The sequence below is a fragment of the Tasmannia lanceolata genome, unplaced genomic scaffold (assembly GCF_043159265.1).
Source record: "Tasmannia lanceolata isolate RefF3 unplaced genomic scaffold, GAP_Taslan_0.1 ptg000015l, whole genome shotgun sequence".
NCBI lineage: Eukaryota > Viridiplantae > Streptophyta > Magnoliopsida > Canellales > Winteraceae > Tasmannia > Tasmannia lanceolata.
Window position 1 is genome coordinate 43,613,417 of NW_027518692.1, and position 25,929 is coordinate 43,639,345.

Below are 25,929 nucleotides of genomic sequence, written 5' to 3' on the forward strand. Positions count from 1 at the left end.
TTGGCTTTAGAAATAGAAAAATTCCATAAGCTGACATATACATGAAAGCCCTCTCCAAAGATTCGTGCTTCACAGGAGAAGTAGGGTCGTTTACGTAAATTCAATTAATGACCACATATAAATAAAAGCCCTTACGTTACATTTCAGAAACCCTAGCTCGTAGTCGCTCTCCCCTCTCTCTGCTCCTCCAAACCCTAGACGAGCTCGGCAGCCATGGTATATTTTCTGTTTCATTCATTCAATTTCTAGAAACCCCAAGTCCAATCCAAGGATTTTATGGTTTTTTTCTCACCCAATCTGGTTTTTTTCTTTCTCAGGCGGACGCTGATGTCGATGTGGGAGGCGCTCAACCTAAGAGAAGAACATTCAAAAAGTTCTCTTTTAGAGGAGTCGATCTCGATCAGCTCCTTGACATGGGAACCGATGAATTAGTCAAACTTTTCCCCGCCCGGGCTCGTAGAAGGTACCATTTTGAGTTCTCGCTCTCTAAAATTTGGTCACTATTTTCCATTTCAAAAAAAATAAATTTGGTCACTTTTCTTTTTTTTTTTCATTTTCCCTTTGGGTTTTGTTTCATCTGTTTAAATTATTGTTTCTTTGTGGCTTTTTTGTGGGTTTCTTACTTGTTATTTTTGTGGGCTTTATTGATTCTTTTTCAATGAAGTGTTGAGATTTATTTTTGTGGTTTATTTGTTTGTTTATAGGTTTCAGCGTGGTCTGAAGAGGAAACCCATGGCTCTGATCAAGAAGCTTCGCAAGGCGGTATGGTGACCTCTGGATATTTATATTTTCAATTTTTTTGGATCCTCAGATTCTTATCCGTCTTTTGTTTTTGTTCTATTTTTTTTCCGTAACATTTAGTTGTGCAGAATGAATGTTTTTCTCTCAATTTGATTGATTTGTTTTTTTATAAAAAAAATTGGGTTTCTTCCAGGTTTACATTCATTGAACAGTGGGTAGTTTATATACTCGGTATCGCTGAAAGACTGATTATCTTTTTTTTTTGTTAATTTTAGAGAAGAGTAAGGTAAAACTGGCTTTTACATGTGTGTGATTGATGATTTAATCAGAAATGCGCCCATGATGGAAGCTTCATGGTATTGAGTTTGTAATGGAAGTACTTAATTATGGCGGAGAATTTAAGCTTCTGTGTGTGTGTGTGTGTGTGTGTGTGTGTGTGTGTGTGTGTGTGTGTGTGTGTTTGTTTTTTTGATTTGCTTTCATTTTTGTTTTAGACACATAGGTTTCATGGGATGAGGATTTCGTTTAGTTTTTTTGGTTGGAAGTGTAGGCCATAGGTAAGGTTTTGTAGAATGCATTTTTTTATATTTTTTATAGAGAACACCTGAATTCATTTAAGCTGTAGTCCCCTCTTATATGAACCAGTCAATTCGTGGGAACTAAAACATGTAACAATATTTTTTAACTTTGACATTATTCAAAAAAAATATTTCTGAACTTTGAGAAATTGGCAGGGCAAATTTTGGTTCAGTCATTACTTGTTGACGGAAAATAATTTATATGATTAAGTAGGGGCAGCTGCTTCTGCAAGGAGAATTACTTTGTACATAAACTTCAATGAAGCAGGAAAATTGTTGTCCATATAAATGAAGAGGTATTGATCGAACATGGTGGGAGTAATATTATCCGCAAAATGAAATCAGATTTCAGCTTCAGTAATCGAATCATTCCCTTATGGGTGTGAGCTTGAGCTGTGCAGTAAATCTTATCAGTTTTTCTGAAAATAAACATATCACCTGTGTCAAGGTGATATCTACACTAGCCCCAGTCATATACTGTAGGTGAACATTGTTTTTACTGTCGTGTAAGATATTTATTTTCTCATTTGATCCCCAAGAGAAGTTCTTGTCTTTAATTATGGTTGCTGGACTTCATTACCGGATTGCTTATTTTGTCGTTTTTTTCATTGATGCAAAAGCATTAGCATTTGTGTTAGTTCTTGTGGCTACTTTGGTTCTCTGTTTCTTGCATGTGCTTGCTACTATCTCCATGCGTTGGAAAGCCTTCAGTTTATTTGCTTCCACATCCTTATGTACAATCATCAAGTTTTTCTTTCTCTTCTAGTACTTTTTAGATATCGCTGAATGTTTCAGTATTCAGGTCATTTCGTTCTGCTACGACGACTGAATTTTTTTGAATAGTTAAAAATATGAAAAAAAATCCAACAAATCAGAAATTGTTAAATTTTTTGTCTTGAGACTATTTTTAATAAATTCAAATGGGGGTATTCCCTTATTTGCATGTAAATCTTAAGTACTTAACTGACTTTACGTAAATACTAAGAAAAGGAAAGAAGATAAGAAGAGGCAAGGAGAAGAGAAGAAGAAAAAATTTAGGACGAATTTAGGACGAAATTGGCATTTCCCCCATTTCGTCCTAAATTGGGCATTCACACATTTCGTCCAAAATTCGAAATTTCGTATGGAATGGACGAAATGGACCAAAATTTGGAATATATGGCCGTTCCATTCCGGATTTTGGTCCTGAATGAATTTTTTTTGTCTTTTCCGGACGAAACAAAGTGAATTTTACAACTTAGGTTGACGTTCATAATATGGAGTTATGGACTAAGCTCATTTCATAGGTTCCTGTCAGACAAGTAGTTTTGATCTTCTATGGTTCACTGTTTTCATTTCCTTCCATGTCTTGTTATGCTTTCAGTTATTTGTCACAAAACAACACTGCTAGAGGATCAATAATTGCAGCCACGTCTATTGTGACTGGGTCATTGCACTTGATGGCCAATGCCCAAGATATGTTTTGGTGCTAGATGTCTACCCGTGATGTCCTGAGAGGATGCGGCAAACTCAGCGGGCCAATATGTTTCGTACAGATATGTCTATGATTAGATAAATTGTTATATATATATGTGCCGTTGTTATTAACAATAGAAACAATACAGTTCCCACTGAGGCGTTGGCTCTTTGGCCTAAAGTCACGGGTTTGCTCCCTGTTGACGAGTGTTCGAATCCCGCCCCCGACTTACCTGAAACACGTGGTGAGTGGGTCGTTGCGTGTATCCGTAGGGACTAGTCCTACTCCCGAAGGGGGTGGGGACATCCTACGTCATCAAAAAAAAAGAAAAAAAAGAAACAATACAATATGGCATGTAATGGATCAACGTAACATTTACAAGTATCCAGTGCGTGCATCCGAACTATCTACTGCAAATAGATGACTGTTTTTCAAGAAAAAAAATGAATTCTTCTAACTGTATAGTTTGGCGTTCTTTGGATGGAAAATCTTGGATTAAATATATGCTACTTTGACAATGACGTGTGCATGTGTTTCACCATGTCTATTAACAGACATAATTAACTGGGAAAATCCAACAACTTGACACATCCCGACAGTTATTTTATTAAAATTGAAGGATATTTTATGATTGTTTCGTAGAAGCATATGTTATAGAAACTGAATAACTGAAAATAGATTAAAACTGGATTACTAGCTTATAAATAGTGGTTGCATACAGGGAAGAAAGAAAAAAAGGAAGATTTTCTGTGTTATAACTTATAATCCTTGAAGCCATATGAATGTTTTGGGTACACAGATATGTTATTTTATGAATTTTGTTTTGTAGAAGCATGTGATATAGAAACTGAATAACTGAAAATAGATTTAAACTGAATGACTAGTTTAGTAGTTGTAGACAGGGAAGAAAGAAAAAAAAGGAAGATTTTCTGTGTTCTAATCCTTGAAGCCCTATGAATGTTTTGGGCACACATGTTGGGCACTTTCTTGAAATGTCGTATGTAGATTGATTACATGTCAAATATTGTATTGATATACGACATCTTTATATTCCTTTCCATTTCAGTTTGTATCTCCCTGTGTTTTCCACTGGATTGAATCTTGTTACCGGTCATCTCATTTCATTTATATTCAAATTGTTTGTTTCTTTTCTTCAGTGTGGACCACTCTAGGACCTTTTTTCAATTGTTGATTGTAGTTGCTTCAATTTTTAAAAATTTATGTTTCCCACTCGTGTACATTCTAATTTGTTTTGGTAATGAAACAAGAGCAGAAACGTGAGGCGCCTCCTGGTGAGAAGCCTGAACCTGTGAGGACTCACCTCCGGAACATGATCATCGTCCCTGAAATGATCGGAAGCATTATTGGTGTTTACAATGGAAAAACCTTTAACCAGGTTGAAATCAAGGTAACTTCTCTTCCCATTTCATGTTTATGACATGTACTTGTAGGTGCTGTGGGCATAGTAGTACATTTATTTGGCATTTTCAAAAAAAATTCACCCATGCCAGTGAATATGATGTGGACATTTTGGTTTTGGGAATTGAATTTTAACAACCTCTCTTACCAAAAAATTATCTGTCAAAATAATAATAATAAGAACTTCTGGTATTGTACCATTCAAAAAAAAAGAAAAGAACTTATGGTACTGTCCCTTAATCATGACCTTGAGGTTGTGGCATAGTTAATCTTTGAACAATCATTTCTTAAACCTTCACGGATGTTAGATGGTGGTTTACATTCACCACACAAATAGTTTCAGGAATCAGGAGTACCATTTGCTTTGAAAATTTTCATTCATATACTGCTTTGTTAACCCTTATTGAGGGCTGCTAGCAAAATGGGAGTTAGTCTGGAAAACAAAGATGAAACCCACTTTTGTGACACCTGTGCAAGACGACAAGTGTACTTGAATCCCCATGAAACACAAAAAGCACTGGAAATGACCAACTTGCCGGTCAATTCCACTTTCGTCTTTATTTTCCAAATTAAAGCCCGTTTTGGAAGTGTTTTCCACCGTTATATATGGTGCCCAATTTGTATTTTATGAATCATTGCTCATTTAATCCGTCATGTGCATTGTGTGATGGTTTTTATTCTTCTAATATCCCCATTTACTTCCGTTTAAAAAAAAAAACCCATTTACTAGCAATGGATGCCTTTAAAAACAAGTATCACTGTACATACCAATCACTGTGAAAAAAGAGAGAAGGAAACTACTTATTTCTTGAATACCCATTTACTAGCAATGGATGCCCTTTAAAACTACGAGTATCACTGTACATACCAATCACCATCATTTGCTTTATTCTGTGAAAGAGAGAAGGAAACTACTTATTTCTTGAATTTAAACTCTGTTTTAAGAATCATTGCTCATTTAATCCGTCATTTGCATTGGGTGATGGTTTTTATTCTTCTAATATCCCCATTTACTTTCATTTAAAAAAAAAAAAAATCCCCAGTTACTAGGAATGGATGCTTTTAGAACTACAGTATCACAGAATAACCAATCACTATCATTTGCTTTATTCTGTGAAAAAAAGAAAACAAAACTACTTATTTTTTGAATTTAAACTCATGTGGATTGGAAAAGTAATTCAAACCATGAAAGCACCATATGGGTATACTTTGGATACTTTTTTAATTCATTCCTTAAAAATTGAACATTCATTTGATTGTGTACTTGGGGTTTTGCAGCCTGAGATGATCGGTCATTACTTGGCAGAGTTCTCGATCTCATATAAGCCTGTGAAGCATGGAAGACCCGGTATTGGGGCCACCCATTCCTCCAGGTTTATCCCTCTCAAGTAAAATGCCTGTAAGTCTGGATATAGACCAGTGTTGTTCTCACTTCTGTTTTCAATAGTTCACTCCTTTTGCCATCAGATTCTAGAACTCTGTTTGGATGGGTTTATTTGCGTGTTTCCTTTTATTCGCGCCATTCTAGTTGAATTTTCCGGAGCAAGTTATGTTTAATCTTTTTATGTGACATTTAGAACTCCTGCCATTTAGAAATTTTCTTGGCACCGTTTGGCTCATAGAAATTGCATGTTTTGGAATGGGAAACGGAAGTATTGTTTGCAGATCAGGAGATTTAGGCCATGTTTGGCAACCGTGGATTTATTTTGCATTGAATATTAGCTTAACCACCGGCCAGGGAGGGCTAGAGAGGAAGAGAACTTTGGGGGATTGAATGAGATGGTAAGAAACGGCTAAAAAGCAAGGAGGGAAAGCTTCCACTCGATATGATTTATCCCCCCCTCCCACACGCCCCAATATTTTAGCCACTTGTCACCTGCTTCACATTCAAGCCGTCCCAAATCTCTCCTCACCACCCATCCCTCACTTGTTTAACTAGTGCCCCATGGAAAAAATCTTTCATGGTTGCCAAACATCGCTGTATGGTTAACAAAAAATTGTTAAAAATGAAAGTGACTGGATCTTCCCGAACATCATATATTTGTACCCTACATGGTTTTAAATTTCAACCTGAAATCTGAAATTTTAGCAACCATTAAATAACCGCGTTCTCCCCTTTTTTTGGGCGTCCGTTAGATTGGGTGAGAATGAGAAGTCAAGTTGCCAATGCAGCTCGCAAAATCCTTTGTTCATTAGAAAGAATGGAAGTTAAGCGTCGCCCCTGAGCTATCTATTAATACAATGTTAAGAAGAGTCTGAAGAGAGGAAGGTGCACTAGGGAGCATGTTATAATCCTCTTGACACGGACAATGTAACTTTAAAAGATAGTCTGCTGCTGCATTTGATTCTCTCTTCGTGGGTTATTCTCCATGACTTGTCCTCTTAAATCTTGGCAAATGTAGGTTTCTCCATTCACGGGCATCTGTATATGTATAGTATGTTGGTTTCTCCATCCATGGGCATCTGTAGATGTATAGTGGGGAGGATGGGCATTTGTAGATTACAGTGAGGAGCATCTCTTAGTGAATCACATCGAGTTTTGAATCATAAATCTCTTCTACATTGCTATTGACGGTGAAAATATCCCTTAGGTGTCCGTCTGAATCTCTTAAAATTCCCCAATTGATGATCATTTGCTTTATAGCGATTCATGCGTGTTAAGCTTCTAGATGCAGTTTGACCCATTCCTTTGTTTATGGTTTGCTTTGTTGACAGTTTTTTTTAGATTTGTTGGTCTCTTTCACTTTCTCTATAATCAAGCCTCAAATACTTTAGTAGGTTCTGAATGACAGTATTTCTTGGAGTGTGCTTTTCTTGTGCTTCCACCTTTCTTCAAAGATCCTTGAGTTCTGTGAGTGCCCAATATAAAAAAAGAGCGTTTCTCAAGTATTAGGTCATATTCCCCATCTTTAGTAGCTTTTTCATTTCAGCATGTAATGTAATTCTGAGTCGAATATTCAATTTTGGACACAATCGGTTCTCAAAATCCAAAACAAACAGTTATAAGGCTCTGTTCATTTTGGATTTTGAGAATTGATTTTGGTTACTGATACTGCCATCTTTTAATAATTACACAAACTCATCTTGTCCTTTCTTTTTAAATTGGCTTCTGAGAGCTTTCTGGGGGACTGTAATGACCTAGGCACTACGATGTTTTAATATTTGTATGAACTTCGCTTGTCTGTTCTTTTTTAATCGGCTTCTGAGGTTTTTTGAGAAAGTGGAGAGAGAGACACATGGGGAGTCGATTTAAGATATTGGGGAGCTGATTTATCACTCCCCTCTTGGGACCTGTAATAGCCTTGGCACTACCATGTTTTAATATTTGTACAAACTCGGCTTGTGTTTTATTTTTTAATCGGCTTCTGAGAGCTTTTAGCAATGGCAATAGACATATGTTTAAATAATAAGACAAAATGAGTTAGCGCATTTATCAAAACATGGTGATGGCAATATCAGTAGTCCTCATTTTGTCCAAAAACATGATTATTGAACTTTTAAATGTGTTTAATTTTGAGTCCAATAATTAGCTTTGGACCCAAAATTAATTCTCAAAATTCAAAACAAACGGTGGGCCTAAGCGTGTTTGGTTTGATTTGCCAGGTAAAAACAATTTGGACTCAAATGGATTCTACATTGTATTGTTACTGAATTTGCTGGGATGTAGAATTGACTGGAGTCCAAATTCAATTCTACAACTGCAAAGCAAATGCTCAATTTTGCCAAGAATAGGTTTTCAACTAAAATCTATTAGCAAATAGTACCTACACATACTACCAGTCTGAAAAGAGAGCTGATAGTCAGAAAACAGTGCCCCTATGATCGGGAGTTTTGACTATCAACTCTTTCTTGTGCAATCCTTTCGTCTTCGTATGCATGCATATTATCTGCACGAAGATTAATTTTATAATTAATAAAGAGGGATTTGCATGGCAATTTCGTGGAACAGCCCATCCGCAAGTTCCCCGCCCATATTATGAAGAAATCAGATTGATGAGAGCAGCATGAGAGCAATGAAGAGGGTTGGGAGGAATCAGATTCATGAGAGCACTAAGAGAGCAATGACGAGGGTTTTGAAGAAGAGTAGCATTATGAGGTTTATTTATAATAGCAACCCCCACTTATTGCCTGGTTGGTTTTGGAAGCCACCCATGATTATTTTATAATGACAGCCAACTGTACTCAACCTCACTTCCCTTTCACTTTTGACAGCCCCTCCCCTCGCCCCCCCCCCCCCCCCCCCCCCCCCCCAACCCAAAAAAAAAAAAAAACAAACTTCAAATTCACCTTCACTTTTACTTCACCTCCACTTCACTGGGTTTCTAATTCCCTCAATTCTCTTTGGTGGGGAGACAACCAGATGGAGACTACAAGTGATGATGAGGGAGGAAGTTGTAAGACCAATTTAGAATGTGCAGGGAGCTTAGAAAAGGATATTATTGCCCACAAATAACCTTGGCTTTTGTTTTGAGCCAATGGTTGTTTCGCAAAAAAAGGTTTGCATGAAGAGCTGTGGTTCTTGATAGACTTCAAGTTGAATCCGAGTCTTGCCAGAACAAGCACCAAAATAATGAATGAATGAATGAATACCAAGTTCCCACACTTCAAAATCTTTACAAACTTAGTTCTGGACTCTTAGGAACCCAGGATAGTTTATCTCTATCAAAGAAAATCTGCTTCCTCACAACATATCAAATATGTTAAATAATCTGAAAAAGCAACCAAAATGATAAGGCCTAGCTTGTTTTGGATATTGAGAACCAAAACAAACAAAGCCTGAGAAAGTAAGATACATAACATGCATGCCAGTTATACTATCGTAAGCAGGGGCAATAATTGATGAGGCCACTGGAACCGACAACCACATTGCACTCGCAGTCAGTTTTTCCACACTGAATGCAATATGTAACGTTTGGTGCAAGCATGAGTAGTGCAAAATCAAAGTTTCAAACAAATGCATATAACTTCACAACAAACTCAGGATTCTAATTAGCTTACTGCCACTTCCATGCGATTGGTTGGAACAAATGGCAAGAACAAGAGCATTCAGAATACAAAATCCCGTTTCTACTTGTGCACGGGAAAAACATTTTTAAGCAGAAAGTTTAGATCAAATACAGAGACTTATCTGGAATTAGAAATAGCATTTATGGCATATTAACAGACCACCAGAAATTAGAACATAGCAAAAAATACACAAGAAACAGATTGAGTTATATCATTCCACCTCTCAGATATAAACCCCAAACAAATTCTCAACATCTGACTATGAAGATAAAGTAGACCAAATTAGTACATGTAGACATACCTGTTTAGTGACAATTAACACCACACAAGTTCTCCGTTTCTTTCTTTTATGCTTCTCCCTCTTCTATAATCAACTTCAGCATCCGAGACCGATATTATGCCTGAAGAGCGATTTCTTTTGCCGACTTTGATATTCCCCACCTTCGCAATTAGTTCATCTTCACTAGTCTGTACATGGTCGTTGGAATCATTTGACATGAACATATCTCTAGATGGCTTACATGATACAGGATCTGAGACAAATGAAGAAGAATGGTTATTGCAATGTCGTAATTGCAACTTGCAAAACAACTATTTATTTTTCATCAAATTTATCAGTCAGCAGTAAGACACTGCCATACTGGAACAATGTGATGGATAAGTAACTCGCGATCAGGTCATTGAGGTAAGAAAGTGGTGTTGGAGAAACAGTGGATTAAGCTCATGTGATGTTTCCCCCCCTAGAGCCTATCCTTCTTTATGTGCCTCGGATACTAAAAAAATCAAGCAATCTGGAGCTAAGTCACAAATTTCTTTCTCGGGAATTTCTCGGCAAGGGAAAATTTGATATATTAAATTTGTCTTATTTTTTCGGGTTTATGTTGGGAAAGAAACGATAAAAATAAAATTATTTAAAAATATATAAATTATATAAATTAAAAAATATAAAATATCATTAAAAAACCATAAAAATAGGGAAATGATTTCAGCACAACAATGTTTTGATACATGCGCTCATGTATCTTGTCTTTTAGCATATAATTGTCACGTAAGTGCTTCTTGGGAACTGTAAAAACCCTTTTACAGCTCTTTAAATACTAAAAGACAAGACACATGAGCGTCTTGTATCAAAACATGGTTGTGTTGAAATCATTTCCCTAAAAATATCGTGATATTATCACGATATTATTGTGGCAAATAAAATATCGCTATATTTTTAAAGTTCTCGGGATTTTGTAGTTTTATCAAAATGTCGTGATAAAATCGCTATATTTTGAAAATATCAGAGATATTTGTGACAGAGATCTGGAGGTGTTTATATGCTTGAAAACTGCTCTTCACCAGCCTTAGCAATGAAATTTGAACAGTATGGGGCATAAAGTTTCCAGATTGCTTACTAATTAATGATCTGAGGCAAACAATGAATGAAAACTATTGCCAAGTGTGAAACAGAAATAAAAGGTGCTACAGTTCATAACCTTCTGACACCTGCTTCTCTTATGTATACTATGAAGCACTTCGCTGTACCTAAAATCAGGTTAGTAAGATGAATCACCTGCATGCCCATTGCAGGACTTCTGCACTTTACTCTCTGGTCTGTCAACAATGTGGTTTGGTGCTGACATCAGGCCTTTGGGATCCAACAAGTTGAGCTGTGCCATCTGCGTCTTTTCTCCTCCATTTGGCATTTCAGACATTGGGCATTCATCCATACATTGTTTATTGGAGGCAAAAGGGGTTATGGTAAAGGATTCCTCAAGTATGTCAGAGATCTCCACATAGTGAGGAGTATTGATAATTTCATCTGCACTGAATCCAAAGGATGCTCTATAAGCTTCAATTTCTTCTGCGTCTGTCTTGCATGTTTTATTGTGCCTATTTTGATGTGCATTTCCGCTGCTGGAGTAAGAATCTGTTTCCCTGGAAAAACTTAGCCTCCCTCCATTATGGGGATATGATGAAAAAGACTGCTGAGCCTGGTCTAGATAAAATTGCGGAGAGGTTGCAGGGCAAAAGAAACTATCGAGCCCAAATAACTTAGAGGAACCATTTTTAGCCCATTTTGCAGGGAATTCACGTTCAGGAAAAGATGAAGATAAGCCATCGCTGAAAGTTCCTGATATAGGTGAAATCCGACTACTTGCCGGGCTTTCAGGATAAAGAGGATATGTTGCTTGAAGATCACAGGTGGCGGCATAACCTGGTGAGATGAAGGGTAGACCGTTCTCTTTGCCAGCATTTTTAAGATCCATGGAAGATGAAAGAAACTGAGCAAAAGGCACGTCAGGAGATGAGGGAGTGGTAAGGTGAGCCAACTCTGGTGGTGGAGTGAGAGGAGCAGTGGATGGCTCCGTTGTAAAGGTTGAAAAAACAGGTGGAGATACCAGTTGAGTTTCGTGGGCATATGGCCCTGTAGAAAAGATGTTTGATGGCCCCCCAGGAGAATTGGCAGACAATGACAAAAAACAATTAGGTGATTGAGCGGTTGAGGGGAGTGCAGAATTTGTAAAGGAAGCTGGTGAGGATGGTGGAGCAAGAAGAGAATGTGTCAGTGTTGTAGTTTGGTTAGATAGCCCAACAGGCTGAGGCCCGTTGGCACGATTTGCAGAAGTGTTTCCATCTACTATACGAGATGCTGGAACAATACGTGTCCCTCTATTCTGTGATCCAAAGCATGAAAACCCACCCCAGCAACCTGCCCACCTCCTCCGCTGCAAAATAGATAAGCATGCACTGTTTTGTTAAATTTTATACAAGTACCTACATGCCAATCATATTGAAAATACATAAAACCCAGCAGAATTTTACATTAATGTACTACAGCTACCTTCACAACCAATCAAATTTGAAATTCAGGAAATGGACGCAGCCCATGGTTCTTCATTATTTAAGAATAAGGACTCCATGCTAAATAAATCCAACAGAAATAGCAAGTAGCATGTCTCTATTGCATGTTGAGAATCCAAGAAAGATTAAGAAACAACACGTCTCTTCACATCATGTTTATGTATTTATAAAAAAGAGTTCAAATTTGTTTTGGTTATTTGGTATTTGTTAGGAGTTTTGTGGTGGTGGCGTGGTGAGTGCGTTTGTGTGTGTGTTTGAGGGGGGGGGGGGGGTTGAGTCTAGATGTCTAATATGGGGGGTTGAGTCTAGATGTCTAATATGCACGGGAGATGGGAGTTTTGTTTAGAATGGGGCAGCTATAGCCTATATGTAAATACCTATGTGCAAGGTTTGTGGTACGATTGATGATTATTTTCCTAAAACAAAGTGTTTTGGCTTTCTTCTTAGAAGAAAATCTCATTCTTTGTGGATTTGAAGAACAACCCTCCGTGGGTTCGAAGGTCTATTTGATTGGTGGTTGCCTCTACTTGTTCTTCGCACTTCAGACTATGTTAGGTGGTATCAGAGCCCTGCTACGTTCCATGGATTATCACGGGGAACGAGAAAATCAAGAAACCATGAAGATAGAGATGTTCAATGCTCTCCAGGCTACTGTTAATCAAATAGCAGCGCAATTGGCACGATTGAATCCTAATTAGTGCAAGGAACCCTATATCGACGACGATGTTAAGCGACGGTACACTCAAGGTTTACGCCGAGTTCCACACCTACACCCTAGAGTTCCTCATCTTTCAGAGAAGGATACTCTGGCGAGGAGGAATTTGATGGCATCATCCACCCGATGCATGCCTATGGTCGCATTCCGCAAGCGACGGTTCATGCTCGTGACTACCATATTAAGGTGGATTTGTCCGAGTTCAATGGCCAATTTCGCAGAGAAGTTTTCCCCGATTGGCTTACAATGGTCAATAGATTTTTCGACCACATGTAAGTACCCGAGGAGAAGAAAACGAAACTTGTGGCTATCAAGCTTAAAGGAGGTGCTTCGACATGGTGGTAACAACTCCAACTCTCTCATACAAGGATGGGGAAGCGACAAATCCGGATATAGACACGGATACATCAAATCCTTCATGAGAGATTTCTACCCATTGACTATGATCAGATACTCCTCCAGGGGTACCGAAATTGTCGCCAAGGTAGGAGACCAGTGCGGGATTACATAGAGGATTTCTGCCGACTATCGTCTTGGAATGGTATTTCGGAGATCGAGATACAACGAGTAGCACGTTACATCGGAGGTCTCGTTAGTAAATCTATGATCATGCCATTCTTCACCCGGTTTGGGCACTATCTGAGGTAGTGAAGATGGTGGAACGAGTTGAGACTATGCTCAACCAGCTGGCCCAAAGGACTTCTTACGCGAATCAAGCTGTGGTAGAGACACCGCAGGTGATGGTTTTAGAGGCAAAAGACAAAGAGGTTCTTAATCCCCTGTTGGGACAAACAAGCCTGCCTAGGCATTCCCGACACGAGGAAGAGGACGCAGAGATATCCCATCTAGTTCGACAATGGCCCTAGTTTCACAATGTAAAAGGATAATACTTTTTCTGTAGAATACCATTAAAAAAATACTTTTTCTGAAAATCGAGAAATACCTTCTCGAATAAGGACCAAACACGATTTGCAGCAAACATAAAAAAACGATGCAAAGAAACACAATCACACAAGAAAACATGAGATTTTCCTGGTTTGGCAGTTGCCAACGTCCACGGGAGAAGAGTTTTTACTATTTCAGTCTTACGGTTACAAACTCTTCTTCTTTGCCAAGAAAACACAAATGAAGTCACAAATTCGTTTGTGTGTGTCGTGCACATTAGTCCGTTAGGGTCCTATATACTGCCAGAATACAAGACATCCGCACAACAATCTCCACCTTGGCTTGGATTCTGCAAGCACCTTGGATTCTGCAAGCACCTAAAGATCAACTACGCTGTGTACTCTCTTAAACACAGCCCTACATCTTGTGCGCATGAGGTGCCCACCCCACTCCATGGAGTGCCTCGCCAATCAACAACTGCTGATATCGGCCAAGTCCAAGCAATGCTTGAACTTGGTTGTTGTAATAGACTTTGTCAACATATCTGTTGCATTGTCATTTGTATGTATTTTCTGCAGGTTGATGCTTCCATCTGCTACTCATTCTCTTATCTAGTGATGCCTCACATCTTTATGTTTCATCATGGCATTACATACTTGATTCTCTGCCAAACGTATGGCACTTTGACTGTCACAGTACAACAAAACTTCTTCCTGCTTCATCCCATATCACTAACCAATCCAACCATAGCCTCCTTAGTAGCCTCACATGCTGCCATATATTCTGCCCCTGTCGTAGACAAAGGCGATCGTCGACTGAAGAGAGACCTTCCAAGAAATAGGCCTGCCTGCTAGTGTGAACAATAAACTGTAGTGGATTTACTCTCATCCAAGTCTCATGCACAATATAAATCTACATAGCGTGTCAACCCATCTTCAATTTTGCCCATGCCATGCACCGACCCGAAATTTGTAGTGCCCCTTAAGTATCTTAAAATGTACTTCACTGCATTCCAATGCTCTGTTACTTGGTTCTTCATGTATCTATTTACTACGCTCACAGCATGAGCCATATCTGTTCTCATATAGATCATCACATACATGAGACAACCAATGGCACTCCCATAAGGAGCGTTAGACATTCATGCCCGTTTGTCATCATTAAATGGCCATAAGTGCTTACCCAGTTTGAAGTGGCCCGCCAAAGGAGTGCTAACTAGTTTTACATTCTCCATATTGAACATTTGTAGCACCTGTTCAATGTACTTGGCCTGCGAAAGCCAAAGTAATCTTTTTCCTAACCCATCTAATTTCCTTCCCAAGGATCTTCTTAGTAGCGCTTAGATCCTTCATGTCGAATTCCTGGCTTAACATAGGTTTTAGCCTATCGACTTCTTGTTTGGTGTTTGCAACAACTAGCATGTCATCAACATATAGTAGTAGATATATGTATGAATTATCATCAATCGCACGATAATAAACACAACAATCAAAACTACTGCGAGTGTACCCAGTCCTCACCATGAATGAATCGAAACGCAGATAGGTGAATGCTTCAACCTGTAGAGAGACTGGTTCAATAGACATACATGATCTTCCTTGCTTTTTTCTACAAATCCCTCTGGTTGTTCCATGTAAATTTGTTCCTCCAAGTCGCCATGAAAGGGGACTGCGTGTGACTTCAAGTTGGATGTGCGTGAGGCCCAAGAAAAGCGATTGCTTGTGACTTCAAGTTGGATGTCCGTAGGGCCAACATCACTATTGGACTATTGGATGCAGATGGGGCCCAATACAGTGTGTAACAAACTATAAGGACGCATGGTGAGGTGTTTTATTCCCAATCGATGCTATTTGTAAATAGGATTTATTTCTTTTAGAAGTCATATTCCAAATAAGACTTCAGGAGGTTTTGTTTTTGAATGGTAAGACTTTAGGAGTTATATTAGGGGTGTCTCTTTGAAAGTTTAGTCCAAATAGGATTGAAGTTCGATCCCGAATAGGACTTTAGCTGTTCTAGTAAGAGTTTTAGTTTCTTTAAACGTCTATTTCAAATATAACTGGAATTCTATTCAAAAGAGGACTTTAAAGGGGAGGACCACAGAGGGTATATAAATGCACGACTTAAAGTAACAAAAAAATTTAAATAGTAGAAGTGACTTTCATTAGACACAAGCAAAGTCAACTTATTCACCAATCTTCTTCTTTGTCCAAAGATCCTGATGGACAACAGGAAGGATAACAGGTATACAAGACAATCAAGCGACTTGACAGAGTAAATTAGCAGGCATGTGAAAAAAATGTAGTTTAAGGGTTCAATGCGGCAAACGACCCCTTGACCAGTAATGGGGTATGAGAATCATCAACAAAAATGACAGCGAAATAATATTGTGACAGATCAGGGGGGGTACAAGAATCATTATTCCAGACAGCTTGCAAATTTGTTGCAACATTTTATTCGACAAGTGATTTGTCGCTTTGGGGCGAATACTCGAGAGGAACTTGACCACCATCTTTCCATCGTTGCTTCAAGATTTTGAGACCAGCAGTAAATGGTTTATAGGCCATTCAATTTTTCCCACATTTTACTCAGACCACTGTAATATTCACTGAGGCTTTTGTTCCCTGGTTGAGACAAGTAGATATTTACAAAGAGTTCGTACACACAGGAGATATTTTCCTCTGCTTCGTATGTCTCACAAATTAATTCCCAAAAGGGTTTAGTTGTATCTACAAAAATGACATTTGCACAGACATGTGGTTCCATGGTATTCCAAAGCCCTGTCATGTTTGGTAGTTCTCACGGAGCTGCTCATCCTACTTAGGCTCAATCTTTGGTGGTCTATCATCAGTTAGAAATACCAGATGATGCACCTAGGGAAGCTTTCATTGATTGGTCCCACAGAAGGTAATTTGGCTGGCCCATTTAGCTTTTCAATAGTGAGTTTCATGGTGGGCAGTTCCATGGAATAAGACACAAAAATAACTCACTATGCAAGTAACACGAAAAACAAGAATATCGGCAGATGCAAACAGGACAGAACAATTCCAGCTACAGAATTAAAACAGAACAATGGTCCGCACAAGGTAAAAATGACCTAACCCGGACGGGTGTGGCTCTTTGTTACGAACCCGAATCGGTTCGCAACAGATTTGATCTCCTTAGAGGGAAGATCGGCCTCTTGATCCACTTCGAGGGAAGGATCAGTCCTCCTTTGTGCAAATGACACAATTTCTAAGATATTTCTTCATTCCTTTCATTAACAGTGGCATGTGCTTATATAGAGCACTTACAGATAAAAATAGAAAATGATAAACATAGAAATATCTTATGATAAGAATAGAAATAGCCAAATAAAGATTATCCTAATCTAAATTAGCATCCTAATATATTCTAACTACTAAATATATCAGATCTAGAGATCTAATCTTATTCTCTAAAATAAGAAAGTAATTTATTCCATTCTAAATGAGCCCATCTAGGCACGTATAATTCCATTCTAAATCACTCCTCTTGAAATCAACCTTGTCCTCAAGGTTGGAGATTAAGAATTGGATGGTGAAAAATGAAATCTTATGTCCCTTTCTTCTTCTCTTCGTCTTGTAATTAGTCATCATTGCGCATGTCGTTATCATGAGTTTAGGCAGCTCCATTTTAAAACAGATATCATCGGGCCTGTTGTCAAAGAATTGAAATAGCCAAATAAAGATTATCCTAATCTAAGTAGGTATCCTAATCTAACATAACTAGATCTGGTAAGATCTGATATTATTCACTAAAATATCTAAGTAATTTATTTCACCCTAAGTGGGACCCCCTCTAGGCACCTAACATTCCACCCACCTTGAAATCAACCTTGTCCTCAAGGTTGGAGATCACGGCCCAACCGGTAAAAAATCAGATCTTGAGCATTTCACTAAAGCTTACTTCTGACTCCCTCTTTTTCTTCTTTTCTTCGTCGTGCAGTATGTCATCATCAATAGTTGAGACAACTCCATTTTCAAACCGGTCTCATCGTGGTGTTTCTCAAAGCTCTTTCGTTGCGTTGTTTTGGAATGGTTTAGATGGTGATGCACGGATGGTTGTGTGCGAGGATCTTTACGTTGGTGTTGGACAGGCCGAGATGATTGACGGATTTTTCGATGACGAACTCGACGACGCTGAAAAATCAACGACGACTTTCATTTGGTTTCTTCAGTTTTTCTTCTATCTCCTTTCTTTCTCCGTTCTTTTCTCTTCTTTTCCTTTTTCGCCTTTTCTTTTTCATCGTGCAAGACTTCTCGATCACCACGTCGGTCTTGTTCAAGCCTTCCACAAATTGTCGTTGCCATTCCATCATTTCCCAAACAAGTGCTTTGATCTTCTGAAGATCTCCATGCATGGATTCGCAACACTCCGAAGACGTGGCCATGGCGCAAGATCGACCGCTCTGATACCAATTGTTACAAACCCGAATCGGTTCGTAACGTGATTGATCTTCTTAGAGGGAAGATCAGCCTCTTGATCCACCACTTCGAGGGAAAGATCAATCCTCCTTTGTGCAAAAAGACACAATTTCTAATAAGATTTCTTCATTCCCCTTTCCATTACAGTAGCATGTGCTTATATAAAGCAATTACAGATAAAAATAGAAAATGATAATCATAGAAAGATCTAGAAAGATCTTATGATAAGAATTGAAATTGCCAAATAAAGATTATCCTAATCTAAGTAGGTATCATAATCTAACATAACTAGATCTGGTAAGATATGATATTATTCACTAAAATATCTAATTAATTTATTCCACCCTAAGTGGGACCCCTCTAGGCACCTAACACTCTTTGGCTTAAAGTCATGGGTATCCTCACCATTGACGCGAGTTCGAATCCCCCTGGGCTTACCCGACGCGCGTGGTCTACGGGTGATTGCACGCATCCGTAGGGAATAGTCCCACCCTAAAAATTGGGGTGGGGATACCCTATGTCATCAAAAAAGAAAAACGGTAATAATGACCTATCACAGATCAGTCCTCAAACGAGAAGAGAAAGAAGGCATCCGGCCCCCAAAGAAACTGCATTAGTACAGCAGTCAGCACAAACAGTCCACTAATGGCACATCAAAAGTCTATGAATGTATAACACTAATAGTGGGCACAATCAGCACACTCAGCTGTCTACTAACTGTCCACCAATAGTCCAATAATTATTTCCAACACAACAGTCCATGATATTTCCAACACGCCATAGCACTCGTAGGAATGTGTATAGCAGTCCACAACACAGTCAACCAGTTCACGAGTCAATCAATTAATTTATTAATGACAAAATATACTTACGTGGATAGCTTAAAATCCACAGATGGCATTGGGGCCCACAAGAATGAATGAGGGATTGCCAATCGGGAATGGGGGGTTTGTAGGGTTTTGAAATGAAGAAGAGAAAGAGTTGGGTTTTGTTGGCGGAGATCAAAGGTAGATCGCATGAGAGAGAGAGAGAGAGAGAGAGAGAGAGAGAGAGAGAGAGAGAGAGAGAGAATTATTTGGAGGTAGATCTAAGAGAAAGAGGGGTAGAATAGATATGGAGTAGATCAAAGGGTTGGTGTGATAGATCTAGTAAGAAAGGGTGTGGATATAGGGTGTGGCATCAGATCAATGATTTTGAATGGGTGAAAAGAGCATGGATTTAAAGGAATAAAAGGCATACCTAGGGTTTTGAAAGGTGTAAGAAGGAGCATGGATTTAAACTCTCACCAACATGGATAAGAAAATGAGAAGGAGCATAGCAATGCTCAGTTCAGAAGCGAGCTGGACACGAATGGCAGCAAATGAATTCATTATGAACAGCACTGAACTGTTGTGGCTCACTGTTTTGTTGAGGCCAGAACTGAATTGACTTTCGGTTTACCAGGAATGATGCTATTTGAAACTATGCTCTAGTATAAGAGCAGATGAAGATTTCTGGATTTACATTTATAACCGAAAGTTTTTCACAACTCTGAATTGACAAGCAGAATCGATATGTGTGTGTATAATTTGCTGTTGGAAGGTTTAAAGTTAAACACCAGAAAGTGGCTGACCTAGTTTGTTTATTTCAGATCAAGACAGGAAATCTGAACTGGATCTAATGTTTGAACTCTTGACTGAACTGAAATGGATCTTATTGCCATTATGAATAAAAAAATAGTTCAAGAATGGGAACCTCCGCCGGCCAAATGTTTTAAGCTAAACTTTGATGGTTCCAGTTTGGGAAATCCGGGTCCTTCTGGTATTGAAGGCGTTCTAAGGGATGATCAGCGCTTGGTTGTGTGAGCCTTCTCGGGTCCCATAGGCTAGGTGGATGCGAGTGAGACGGAAGTGCGAGCGGCCCACCATGGCATTAAATTGCTAGAGAACATTGATCTTGATAAAGTAGTGGTAGAAGGAGACTCTCCCACATTTCTCGAAGAGTTACAAAGTAAGATATAAGGGTCTTCTCTCCTTATCGGAGATTCCCAATATCCTGTTGAAGATGCTAAACTCTAGCTACGTTCTTATTCAGAGCATATGTCATCTCATCTCAATCCTAGATCTCTGCAATCATTCTCAAGAACAAAAAAGTACGGCTCATGTAAGGTTGCATAGAAGAAAGAAATCATGACATCACCATAAAGTTTTCCTGGGAACATTGATCTTGGTGGTAGAAGGAGACTCTCCCACATTTCTCGAAGAGTTACAAAGTAAGATATAAGGGCCTTCTCTCCTTATCGGAGATTCCCAATATCCTATTGAAGATGCTAAACTCTAGCTACGTTCTTCTTCAGAGCATATATCATCTCATCTCAATCCTAGATCTCCTCAATCATTCTCAAGAACAAAAAAGTACGGCTCATGTAAGGATGCATAGAAGAAAGAAATCATGACATCACCATAAAGTTTTCTTGTTCCCACTTCTTATATATCGGATCTGTCGATGAGGGTTCCCGCACCCTACCAGTAACATAGCACAACTTGCCTCGTCCACCAATATACATCTGTGCAGACCGAGCTTATTCTATGTAGTTGGTTCCACCAAGTTTTACTAATATGATTTCCATGTTAGGGCTGTCTCTGTAGGAACCTACAAGGGTAGGATATCCAGTGCCCAGAGTCCTGGAAGCTGTGGAACTCAATTCAGATCCATAAGAGGAAACCATTAAAAAAATTAAAACAACCTTAGAGAGAGTTTCTCAACCTCTATATGGTAGAAATCTGATTAAGAAACCATATCTCAAATAATAACCCAAAAAAAGAGATTGATCGCAAAAGGAAGGCACAGAAATTGGAAAAACTCCCTCTTTTGTGCTCGGGTTGAAAAGAGGACACCACAAATTTGTTAAAAAACAATCCAAAAGGGTCAGATCTTATCACCTGATAAGTCTCAGGTTGGGAGTTTCCATGCATCAACTCCAAAAGGGATTTTTTCCTAGAATGATTAAAAAAACCAGCATAAATGCCCCAAAAAATTCCAGTAAACTCACCATAATCGTTAAGAATTGAGGATATGATTCAAACAGGTTTTCAAACCTGTGTCATGGCCGTACAACTGCTGATGTCAGCCATATAGTCTGGTGCAGTCACCAAGGGGGCAATAATCCAGAAATATTAATATTTTGCAGAAAAAGCTCGAAGTCTTACTCTGATATTAAGTCGAATCCCTTTAGATGATCAAACATGCAGAGAGAGAGAGAGAGAGAGAGAGAGAGAGAGAGAGAGAGAGAGAGAGAGAGAGAGAGAGTACAACCCCAAGACGGACTGTTCCTCTTTTCTATATTAAACCCTTAATGGCTGAAAAAGACAAATAACCCCTCCAGAATCAACAAAATACATTTATTTCCTACGGACAGAAAGTAAACTCTCACAAATTCATACTGATCCTTAAACTTACATAATTCCTTGTTGGGTCTTCCGCAAGCGCATCATAAACAAAGTACAGATACTATTCAACTTAAATGACAAAAGTAAAGGCTGATCATTAAAAAGAAAATCCACTACATGGTATGCTGAAGAGATTTAATCACTGAAAGAAACACAAAGTGGGAGAGCTTCATGGTGGAAAAAGAAGTCAGTTTAAGACCCCCTAAAATGGGGTTATCACAGGATTTTAGAGTGGAATAAGCAATTTAGGTCAATTATTTGCGCAGATAGACCTAAGACTCTTCTAGTAGCATGAGACCATAACTTTAAGCCTTCATAGACAAAAAAAATGATCAAGATCTTTGCATTCATGCCTAAAGAAAATCAAGGATGTAACATAATTGGATGGTACTCTGTGCAGCATCCTTTTGATCCCAGCTTTCCTTTGAAAAACATAAAACGAAAAAAATCCAAATAGAAGGAATTAAATGGGTGGATTGAGGTAGTCATACAGAACAAGAAATATTGGATATCTTCCCCTATGCAGATTTCTCAAATATACAGGTTTAATACATATACAAGCAATAGAACCAGCATATGCATTTTTTGTATGTAAGCCAGGATTGAACCCACAATCTCATGGCACAAATTATGGAAGAGTTTGCGTCAATCTTTAACCACTACTAAATCCCATCCATATCATAAATGAGAACCCTTTTTTTTTTAAATGGTGGTAAATGAGAACCTTTTGCAGCCATTTTCCCTTCAATTAAAACTAAATTATTTCAGCTAAATTCTAACCTCGGACCAAGAAATTGACACTGTAAATCATTGAAATAGAACAAACTTACAAAAAAATTCATATAAACATCCTACATTTAATGTAGCAAGCATCAAATCTGGGGAATACATACGACGATCTTCCATATGCAAATACGCAAATTCTAAACAAATTACCCTAATCAACAATGGAATGTTCCTCAAAGAAAACAGAAATTCCCATTCTACAGAAATTAAAGACCAAATACCTGTTCCTGCGGTGGAAATCTCGCCTCCACAGATCCAATAGCGGTCACCGCAGCATTAAGAGACTCCTCCGCGCTTCTATTGCTGTTTCCTCCGCTATTGCTCGCCATGATTTTAAGCTTTCTTCACATTTCATAACCCTAAATCTCAGAAAAAGAAAATAAATCTAAAAGAAACAGGAGATCGCCTTTCAAGTGTGTGAAAGAAATAGATCTGGAATTAAGAAACTGCAGAGCAAAAGGAATGTAGAGATGAAGGACGAGAGCTTATTGATATAGAAATTTAAAAGGTCGGTTGTGGAGGGTTTTGAGACGCCATTAGAGTGAGGAGCTCTGAGCTATCTAGAACTGGAAAATGGAAAATGAGGAACGCGTTGGATTCGGACGGTGGTGATGAAGTGAAATTATGCCTTTCCCAAAATACCCCTACTTTTTTACTACTTTCTCTTTCCCAGAGCATCTCTTTCAATGGGTCTGGCTTTCGTTTCAAATACACCTTAAACTTGGCTACAACTACTTCAATGCCACACTTGATTTCAGTTTGGATAACACTTTGGAAACGGAACTCCGTTTTGGAAATAAAAACTGACATGATATGACCGTTGATTTGACATTATCAAAGAGTATTTATTGCTTTTACGGGGATTTGTGCTCTACCTTTGTTTTTTAGTGGACGTGGCTGAAATGATTGATCCCCGTTTTTTTTTACCAAAACGGATTCCCGTTTTCATCTCTCTTTCTCGCTTGAAGCTCTCACACGCTCACCTCTCAACGTAAATTAGCCAATTGAAAGTTTTGATATTGGCAACCTTACTTTATTAACCAACATAGTCAAATGTAGAGAGAGAGAGAGGGTATGGAATAAATGAGAGGAAGTATGTGTCCACGCACGATTCATACGACATGATGCTTGTTAATTCAGTATAAGCTCACGGCACATGTGATGATGTAACTTCGTACTACTAATTAAATAGCTCAATAATAAACAATGGATGCGGAACTACTAAGTAATATCCCTATTATTCGAAAATAAATACAAATATAGATGTGTAGAGTTCATGCAAGCATGTTTGTGTGATAAAATAATGCACATTGAGCATAAAAGTCCTTCTCAAGATTTATAATTTATAGGCTAATGATATATGCACGACTAGGTTTTGATATATGAGACGAAACACCTTGTTGCCACTTCATGAATAGAATGCAAAGACATTATTAAGAATAGGGCTAGCGATGGGGCGGGTCGCGGCCGGATGTTGCATCTCCCGTCTCCTTCTCCTCCGCAGGGAATTTCCTCGTCCCCGCCCCCTTCCCACTCCCCGCTGCGGGGATGGCGGGGAATCACCATCCCCATCCCTTCCCCGCACCCTACGGGAACAAAATCCCAGCTCCATCCCTGCCCTGAAATTGATGTTGGCACTCCCATGTTTTGATATTTCTGACTAACTCATCTTGTCTTTTAATTTTTGAACAATTGTCAAATGTTAATACTAGGGCAGTGATAAATCGACCCTCCAAAATGATAAATCGACTCCCCATGTGTCTATCTCTCTCCTCTTTCTCTCTCTAACCCAGAGGAGAGAGAAAGACACATGGGGAGTCGATTTATCACTCCCCTACTAATATACGAAGAAAAGACAAGCTATATTTGTGCACTTATCAAAATATGGTAGTGCTAATTTCACTAGCCTATAAGAAATATATTCATAGTTCTCACAAAAAATAGTAAAACACTTGAAAATAATAATAAAATAAATTAATGATTGGATATTGAACGGGCCGGGGCATGGCCAAATCTATCCCCGTCCCCGCTCAAATTGGGCAATCCCTGCCCCATGCAGGACGAGGCGGACCGAATCCTCGTTTTCACGGGTGAAATTGCCAGCCCTATTTAGGAATCGTAATACAGAAATCAATCTCCTTTGTAGGACGTATCAGCTTGATAGTTGCAAGACGATGTTATTATAGGAGACTAATGCATGTACATCCCAGCCGTTAGAAGGCCAGATGATCCAGATCCATGATCAGTTTATCGGAGGAAAGTGATATATCCGCCCCATGTCATTACTTGGGACACCCAGCATTAGTGTATCAATAACTGCAGTACTTCTCGTCAAAAGGATTTCAGTTTTTTGAATGAGAAGGGAAAATATCTATGTTGATTTGGTTGTTTCATGTGGAGATTTCTCTAATGGATTTCCGTGGCATAATCTCCGAAAGAAGCTTCTTTGGGTTTTCTCCGAGAGATATTTCTCAAAACCCATCAAGAAGTATTTCTCTAAACCCATATTTCATATTTGGTTTCCCTTTATGGCTTTTTCTCATGGGCTGTTTTGCTATAATTAGCAAAAGGAGAATATCAACTGCGTCAAAAGCTTCGAGGAGTGGGATTCCTTGATGGCTAAATTCACTGGATCTTCTTAACTTCCTTCCTATTACTGCAACTTGGATCATTCTCAATACCCGCAATCTTTTGGCCTAAGACAACTCTTTAGTTTTTGTAGTTTCATGGCTCAAGGATAGTTTCTAATTTCTTTTCTTTTCTTACTTTCAATTTACCATTTCTAATGGCTGTAAGAATCTTAAAATTGTGCGGATGGAAGTGTAAGCAGACCAACATGACAAGTTGCACTCTAGGGTATTTGTTACTTAATGGAATTTCTTAAATATTTCTATGCGGCATTCAGTTGGGTTTGATCTTACTGGCTCATTTGCAGGTAGCATGTCTATGGGTTTGTGGAGTTCTTTGCACTAATCAGTTTTGTGTTGTCTTTCTTCCAATGGTTGTACTTTTGAGCAGTTGCATGTGGGCTCACACAATTCCCAACTTTTAGGTACAAAGCTTGAAAGTAATTTGAATTGAGCTTCTAGCATGTTTGATTCTTCCACTTCACTGAAAATTGATCTATATGTATATCTCTTCTATGAGTTTTTCTCTTTTAATTTTTAATTACAGTTCACTGTAGCAACGCATTTTGGGAAACAACTTGGGAAGGTAAGAGTTAAGTTAGTGAGAGCATGTAACATGGTCTCATGCGAAGGTAAGACACCTAAAAAACGAGTCGTACTCTTGCCTTGCCATTGTTTTGATGAACCAAATGTCTGATATCTTTGCGTCTATTTTAGCATAACATTGTACACTAGCAACAATGCTTCCAAGACGAAAGTGTACACTAGCCTAACAATGTACTCTAGCAACAATCCGATTTCTTCTTCTTCCTGATCTTGATATATTATTATATTTACCCTATTTAGATGATAAAAATATGTTTTGTTCTTTATCGTTCTCTTACATTACCTTACCCGAATGTAAAACTCAGAATTTCTCCACCCATCTGTTTTGCTATTTAATTAAATTTTAATTTTCTTTTCCGATCTTAAATATCTTTAAAACCATGCATCACACG

The 25,929-nt window shown here is 38.5% G+C and overlaps 2 protein-coding genes across 2 annotated transcripts; one reads left to right on the forward strand and one right to left on the reverse strand.

The window, feature by feature from the left end:
• The first annotated feature begins 57 nt into the window (after positions 1-57).
• Positions 58-5,605, forward strand: LOC143847444 (small ribosomal subunit protein uS19). Its single transcript, XM_077356259.1, has 5 exons — positions 58-216; positions 318-463; positions 705-762; positions 4,049-4,183; positions 5,473-5,605. Exons 1-5 carry the CDS (start codon positions 214-216, stop codon positions 5,584-5,586), a joined length of 456 nt encoding a protein of 151 aa, XP_077212374.1. The 5' UTR covers positions 58-213; the 3' UTR covers positions 5,587-5,605.
• A 3,641-nt stretch (positions 5,606-9,246) lies between these two features.
• Positions 9,247-22,915, reverse strand: LOC143847445 (uncharacterized protein At1g76660-like). Its single transcript, XM_077356261.1, has 3 exons — positions 22,526-22,915; positions 10,757-11,912; positions 9,247-9,734 (listed from the first exon to the last, which is right to left on the reverse strand). The coding sequence occupies exons 1-3, from the start codon at positions 22,631-22,633 to the stop codon at positions 9,517-9,519; spliced, it is 1,482 nt and encodes a 493-aa protein (XP_077212376.1). The 5' UTR covers positions 22,634-22,915; the 3' UTR covers positions 9,247-9,516.
• Between the last annotated feature and the right edge of the window lie 3,014 nt (positions 22,916-25,929).

Bases quoted from the DNA above. Each gene is read 5' to 3' on its own strand.
- LOC143847444 (XM_077356259.1), top strand. The intron at 464-704 runs GTACCATTTTGA...GTTTGTTTATAG, and splicing joins CCCGCCCGGGCTCGTAGAAG to GTTTCAGCGTGGTCTGAAGA. The intron at 763-4,048 runs GTATGGTGACCT...AAACAAGAGCAG, and splicing joins TCAAGAAGCTTCGCAAGGCG to AAACGTGAGGCGCCTCCTGG.
- LOC143847445 (XM_077356261.1), bottom strand. From the start codon at position 22,633: ATGGCGAGCAATAGCGGAGGAAACAGCAATAGAAGCGCGGAGGAGTCT. The intron at 11,913-22,525 runs GTATTTGGTCTT...TCTATTTTGCAG, and splicing joins GATTTCCACCGCAGGAACAG to CGGAGGAGGTGGGCAGGTTG. The intron at 9,735-10,756 runs GTGATTCATCTT...CATTTGTCTCAG, and splicing joins GTCCTGCAATGGGCATGCAG to ATCCTGTATCATGTAAGCCA.